The sequence below is a fragment of the Polistes dominula genome, unplaced genomic scaffold, assembly GCF_049000335.1.
Source record: "Polistes dominula isolate Pdom_NZ unplaced genomic scaffold, Pdom_raw_medaka contig_20, whole genome shotgun sequence".
Taxonomy (NCBI): Eukaryota; Metazoa; Arthropoda; class Insecta; order Hymenoptera; family Vespidae; genus Polistes; species Polistes dominula.
In genome coordinates this window covers 8,727,101-8,734,892 of record NW_028301147.1, presented here as the reverse complement: position 1 = coordinate 8,734,892, position 7,792 = coordinate 8,727,101, and the positions used below count along the sequence as shown (strand labels likewise).

General features: G+C 30.7%; 1 protein-coding gene across 1 annotated transcript; it reads left to right on the top strand.

Annotated features, from left to right (window-relative positions):
* Positions 1-2,788: 2,788 nt before the first annotated feature.
* Positions 2,789-4,970, top strand: LOC149030981 (uncharacterized). The gene has a single exon (XM_089177133.1). It carries the CDS (start codon positions 2,910-2,912, stop codon positions 3,612-3,614), a length of 705 nt encoding a protein of 234 aa, XP_089033259.1. The 5' UTR covers positions 2,789-2,909; the 3' UTR covers positions 3,615-4,970.
* The last annotated feature ends 2,822 nt before the right edge of the window (positions 4,971-7,792 follow it).

The following is a 7,792-nucleotide window of genomic DNA, read 5'->3' as shown; positions in this document are numbered from 1 at the left end:
AACAAACTTAAAGAAAAATCTATTAAAATGTACGGAGTGACTCATAATTGATGTCTACTAGAATAATTTCTTTCTTTTTGTTTTTTTTTCTTTCTTTTTATTTTAACTGAAAACGATTGATTAAATAGTGTCAGATCAATCAATCTTTAGAATTTATTTCTTCCCATCGGTTCAGCAATTATTCTTTATCAATCGAATTAAAATGAATGATTGAAAACAATCAATAGTTATTCCATTTCAAGAAATTTAAAACTCTCAGCAAATATTAAAACGATTTAAATATCCTATATATAGAGTGCTAATTTTTTTCGGAATGAAATATTCGATATTTGGAAGAATTATTCTTATCTTTTATTATTTATACAAATTTTTCAATGTTAACGAAATTTTTCCTATCAACAGTATATAAAAATAAATAAATAACTAAATAAATTACTAAAATAAAAATTTTTTCCTGCGAGTATATACATATACGAAAGAAACGCAAATTTACTTATTGTTGGTATAGACACGAATAATTAATATCGATTATGATGAATATGAAATAAAAGTAAAAGAAAAACAAAATGGAAGGAGAAAAAGCCAAGAGCTTCTCGTTCATAGTATCGTCGCGGGAAATATCGTTACCTTGTATACAGCAACATGAATATTTAAGCCGATTATATTGTAGTTATTCATTGGTTAAGTTCAAAACAGGAGCAACAAACAAGTTAGTAATATGGCAGGAGTTAAGAACTCAGTTCAAGGTTTCAACCTTATTTCTTATTAACATATACACGAGAATTCGTCCCTTTCTAGTCGTTAAAACATTTACTCATTTTATAATAAATAATTCTTACGTATTGTAGAGAATTAGTCGAAAAAGGCATTAACATTACATTACTTATTTGGTAACTTATTTTGAAATCGACACGAATATTTATTTACCTCAATATATCTTTTTTTGAATACATGAAAAAATGTTGTTTATTGTTTGAAAATAACATGGAAATTTGTCCGATCGGTTGGAAATGTGTTAATTATTACTCTTGTCAACGTTTATGAAAATTTGTCTATCCATCGTTATTTTGTGTTCAGTTATTTTTTGTTTTTCTTTTTTGAACATGATGCGTAAAAGATAATATAAAAAGGGCGTGAGTGAGTGAGTGAATGAGTGATTGAGTGATTGAGAGAGAGAGAGAAAGAGGGACAGTTGGCGAGAGATTGGAAAATCGTGCGAAAATATATAACGTTGGTAGAGCGTTAAAAATTGAAAGGGACAAAAATGTTATCTCCCGTTGCTCACGCGCTTTTTAGTCGTTCTGATTTCTAGCGCGTATATAAACGTAAATTGCGAATTATAACGAACGAGAATAACGGTAACGAGGTACACACAATACGTCCAATTCCTTCCATTTTCATTCCGAGTTTGACGTTTTACTGGAATAAAAATTGGGATATGGGGGATATAGGTACGTGGAATGATTAAAAATGTCGAACCAATTTCGTGCGGATAGTACGGGCCAAAATAATTAGATTAATTAACAGAAAGGCTTTTATCATCATCTATTCGGGGCTTTCCAGGTGATCAACGGATCATCAGGGAACCGATTTTTACGAATGAATTCTACTCGAGGTTTATCAAAAAATTTCCTACGAATGGAATTTCGATGCTTTTCACGACTTTTCTTCGTGCTTTCGAGTGCTATTGATCGTTTTTCTCATGCTCAAACCTCGTAGTAGTTCCTTTTCCTCACTCTCTCACTCACTCACTCACTCTCTCTCTCTCTCTCTCTCTCTCTCTTTATCTTTCTCTTTCTCTCTTTCTAGCAAAACTTTCGAGTCCGATTCCAACGTTTCCGTTCTCGTCGCACGTCACGGCCCTTTTCTCGTTCCCTAACTCGCTTCTAGTAGTCTCTCCTACGCTTCCTCTATTTCTCTCTCCCTCTCTTTTTCTCTTGCTCTTTTTCTATTCCTTTTTGTCTCCCTTATTTTAACCGAGAATAGCACGGTAACAAATGCGTACAAAGAATAGAGAAAAGCGAGAGAAGGAATGGAGACAGAGAAAGAAAGTAATTTCTGGTCTACGAAGAAAAGCACGTAATAATATACAGGGTGTTATGAAGGTTCCGGAGCGACGCGTGCCGTTCGAGCGTGAAGATATCGAGCCATTTAATCGCCCATAAATTTCCCTCTCCGGTATTACAATTTCCGAAAGAGAAATATATATATACACATACATATAGGCTTTCATCATATCGAAGGATAAATGAAACGAATCAATGTAATATATCATTGGAGACAATCATCCCTCTTTGCAGATTTATCAAGATTTGGAAAAATGATCGAATTCGTTACAACACTTACTAAATTCTTTAAACGATCCTTTCGTTTCCTTTCGTTTATCTCATATTTAAGATAATAGACAGTAACTTTACGTATTTAACACTAGAACTACCAGACCAGTCAAAATGACTGGTCGCGCAACTTCATTATTTAATTCCCACCTCACGTTACATTTTTTTCTCAAAATTATATGATGACTTTTCTAGATATAAGAAATGGTTTGTAAAAATAATTTTTATTTTCTTATAACTTAAACAGAATTCGAATAAATTTTGGCATTTGCTACTTCTACCAATACCAGTCATTTTGACTGGTACTTCTTAAATTCGACATAAATCTGAAAATATCTGTTTTTTGAAATCAATACCGTCGATAAGATATTTAGACGAATGTATTATTCTTTGTTGTAATATTTTCTCTCATGTTACTGCTTATCTGGCGAAAATACATAGTGATATAATCGTTGCCGTAGTGTAACGAAATAATAGAATCGATGTAGTTTTACGCGATCATTCTTTATTCCATAGTCGTGGAAATAGCATCTATTTTTTAGTTATATAGCGATTTTTTGTAATCCATAAAAAATGGCAAAACGTGTAAAAACCTCTGATTTGCTGCGAAAAATAAACAATATTTCAATGGAAGCTTCTGATATCGAGGATGAAGAAAGTGACCAAGAAGATATTGAAACAGTTTATAGTGGTAATAATGATGAGTTTGATGAGTTTGAAGATCATGAAGAAGTTCGAGAGTCCTCGGACAGTGAATTAGAAAATATTTTAAATTTACGGAAAAAAAGACGTGCTCGTATAGTTTCAAGTTCTGAAGAGGAAAAAGAAAATATAAATAAAAAAAATGAAATTGCTGCAGACGGAACCAATTGGGAAAAAATACAAGAAGGATCTACAACTGGAAGATTACCACTTCATAATATTTTCAAAGATATATCCGGCCCCACAGGATATGCTAAAAGAAATATTATCAAAGGTGAAGTAAATAGAGCATTTTTATTACTGATTGACAGGAATATTCTTGATTATATAATATCTTGCACGGAATTAGAAGCTTTTCGAGTTTTGGGTAAAAAATGGACTCTAAGTGAAACAAAAATTAAAGCTTTTATTGCAATTTTATATGCTCGGGGAGCATACAAAGCAAATAATTTGAATCTGTCATATTTATGGGGCAAAGAATGGGGACCGAATTTCTTTTCCAAGACTATGAGTCGAAATAATTTCAGTGAAATTTTGAAATTTATTCGCTTTGATAAAAAAAGTGAAAGAAGCTAACGTTTGAAAAATGACAAATTTGCTTTGATATCAACAGTATGGGATAGGTTCATTCAAAATAGTCAAAATTGCTACAAGCCAGGAGAAAATATCACAGTTGACGAACAACTCTTTGCAACAAAATTCAGATGCCGATTTACGCAATATTTGCCGTCTAAACCTGACAAATTTGGAATAAAATTTTGGCTGGCATCTGATGTAAAAACAAAATATATTCTAAATGGGTTTCCTTATTTAGGGAAAGATGAAACACGAGCAAAATCGCAATCTCTTAGTGAATATGTCGTACTAAAACTTATCGAACCATATACTATGAAAGGAAGATGTATAACAACCGATAATTTTTTTACAAGCTTACCGCTAGCATCCAAATTGCTTTCAAAAAAAACCACGCTTGTTGGCACTATACGTGGCAACAAAAGAGAATTGCCAAAAATTTGTAAAATAAAGAAGGATACTATGACTCGTTTTTCATCACTACTCTATAAATACAATAATATTACCCTTACAATTTACAAAAGTAAACCGAAAAAGAAAGTTTTTATATTGAGTTCTAAACATAAATGTATCAAAATTGGTAAAAGTAATAAAAAGTTACCCGAGACGGTTGAATTTTATAATAAAACTAAATTTGGAGTGGACATTACAGACCAAATGGCAAAAAAATATAGCGTAAAATCCGGATCTAGAAGATGGCCGCTCTAAGTATTTTATAACATTTTAGATTTAGCTGGCATAAATGCCTGGATCTTATATAAGGAAACCACAGGTGAGAAAATATCTAGACAAGACTTCTTGTTTCAACTAGCAAATGAACTTGCCATTGAATATGTACAATCAAAAATCAAGCAACAAGAAACTACTGCTCCAAGTACATCAACGAGTTCACCTTCTTCACGTAAATGGTGTCAAATAGGGTTCTGCAATAATAATAAGACTACTGTCATTTGTAATTTATGTAAAAAATATGTTTGCAAACAATGCACTACAAAGATAAATTACTTTTGTAAGAAATGTGACGAATCATAATCAGGTAAATAACAATCATTTTAATATTTTATATTAAAAGTAATTAATAATAATTTTTTTTTTCTATTTCAGATTCTATTACATTTGTAATAATAAAATACTTCTTATATTTACTTTATTGTATGTTTATTTTCTTCTTTTTGTTTTTAAAAGTTCTATTTATGCTTGTTAGTATCATTAAAAATGTTGTTATTATAATTAAATTATTATATTTTTAAAAATTGTCATCATGTAGATGTATTTCCATACCCTTATATTCATTCTATATGATAATATAAAACAAAACAATAAAAAAATTCTTCTGTTTTTACGATTATAAATGACCAGTCATTTTGACTAGTCTTGGTAGAAGTAGCATTGTTTTTTTTCCGGTAGTTCTTGTGTTAACTAAATTGTACCTATCTCTCATACCAACTGAATAGACTATCCTTTTTTTTTGTTTGCTTTTCTTCGTCTCTTCTTCTCTTATTCTAGTCAAGTATCCATGATCAAAGAACTCCCGCCAAAAAGTTTTCCATGGAATTCATTCTACCAAAGTTTCCTTTCCTTTCCTTTTTGACTCTCTTTCTTTCTCTTACGAACGAGATAAAAGAAGACGAAGAAGTTCGACGAAAGAATGTGCAACGTGATTTTACCTTTGGAGCTTTATAGTTGACGGGTTCAAGCTTCGAAGAAAATTCATTTAAAGATAAAAAAAAAGAGTAGATTAAAAAGAAAGAGGAAAACTGACAGATTTAAGTCCAAACTAGACGAAAGATCATTTTTAAAATGATTTAAAAGTCAAATATTTAGGTACAAATTTTATTTAACAAACAAATAAATTGAAACTGAAACTCTAATATAATATTAAATAATAATGTATCTTGAATTGTAAGAATTTTCTTAAATTAAATAACTTTTTCTTTAATTAATAGTAATAAATAATTAATTAAATTAATAAATAATAAATAAATGAATTCATTAATTTTTCTTTAAAAAAGAAAAAAAAGAAAAAATAAAAATGCGGAGCTTATAAAAAGAAATTAAATATATATTAAATAAAATTTAAAATAAATAAAAAATATCTCTTACATATATAAGGCAATAATTTTCTTAACACCGTGTATACTCGTTCCGGTTCATCTCTATTCACAGTCTAACGTTTGTTAGCGCATTGTCCTCTCTTACTTTCCCACTTTCTGCGTTTCTTTTCGCTTCTCTTTTGCCCCTCGTTTCTCTTTGTTGTCATTTTATCCACCTTCCCCCTTTTTTCCTATTCCATTACCTACCACCCTATTCTATTTTCATCATCGTCTTCTACGTCTCCTTCTTTCTCTCGTCGTTCGCGTTACGTTTTCAGTTACGATTAGTGCAAGTCAGTCCTCCCCGATTTCCATGTATTTTTGGATTCACCGAAGCAGGAACGGTTCAATGAACCCCTTCATCGTCCCCGAACTAGAACGTTCTACGACGAGAGAAAGAAAAAGAAAGAGAGAGAGAGAGAGAGTCTGCGAAGAGAATCATCGTGATTGATCGTCGTTCTAGAACCTATCCACGTTACTCTTAACGAGCATTCGATCTTATTTTTCATTTCCCCCCCCCCCCACTTTTTTATTTTCTTTATTTGCCTGCTTTCGATAAATTTTTCTCTTTTCTTTTTTTCATTTCTACGATAATCGATATTTCTATGTTTATGAACAAACACCACGCGTATCTACCAATTTGAAAAGATATTTTGTATTGTTGTGCATATATGTATTGTTGTACCGATTAATCAGACAAAAATTGATATTAAATTAAAATATCGCTACAAATTATAAATAAAAGAAATGTATATTATTTACTTAGAATTTGGATTTAAAGGACACATTTCGATCTATGAATTATATATATAAGAAAACTGTTACGAATACGTGATTCGAAGAATAAGACGAAATTTCTGAACAATCTAATTTTAAAATAAAAAAATAAATTATATTATAATTAATAATGTATATATATATATATATACAATAAATAAAAATATATTTAATATAATATATAAATTATATAAAAAATTCAATTATAATTTTATAAAATAAAAAAATAAAAAATATATATATTTAACAAATAACCAATTAACTTATTCATTCTAAATAAATTCGAGGATATGACGGTGTCTGAATGAATAAATTTTGTTCAGTAAAACGTGGAAAATCAAGGTGCAGAAGAGACTTCAACATTTAAAGTGAGATCGGTATGCGGTGAGCTGGATGTTAAAGCGTTAAACAAGGACGCCTGATTTTGGACGACTGTTTACAGTGAAGCATATGTTTACGATTGTCCGCGTGAAACAGAAGCAAACACGTTCGTTGAAGTTTGGGTAGGGGAATCCATCCGGTGCGATATTCCGTCGTACGTATAACGTCGAGAATGTGCATTGAGCGTATCGTGACTTGGTCGTTCATATATGTTTAACGATAACATACCTACGTTATGTTGTTGCTGCTACTGCTGTTACTGTTGCTGCTGCTACTACTGCTGTTTCGTTTCTTTAAACAACTCTTTTTCTACCGGGGATAAAAATCAAAATAATAATAATAATGCTAATGCGCGATCTTTATTTTCTAAACGTTTTTTCCATCTGGCACACACAAGAAACGTTTTCGAAAGAATAAACATAACAAAAACAAATAAAAAAACAGAGAATATATCTTTGATCTGTTACAAAAAAGATAAAAGGAAAAAATAATTAAAAAAAAAGATAGAAGAAGTAGAAGAAGAAGAAGAAGAAGAAACATGTTTTTCTCTGCAAATAATACAATAATAATAATAATAATGATAATTCTCGATCTGTATTTTTCAAATGATTTCCATCCGGCAAGAAATGTCCCCCCTCCCCCCCCCCCCAAAAAAAGAGAACAGGAATATCTTTGATCAACTATGAAGAAAAGTACAAAAAAAGAAGAAAGAGAGAGAAAGAGAGAGATTCCATAAAGAACGCCATGTTTCGAAATCAAAAACACGGGAAATGAAAACGAATCGCAAAGAGAAACTTAACTTGTTTCTTGTTTTTGTAACTACCTTTTCTTTTTTTCATTTTGATCTCTATATTTTTTTTTCTCTCTCACACTCAGTTAGTATCGTATCTCTATTCGATTCCAATGAGATAGAAACGCATAGGCAACTCG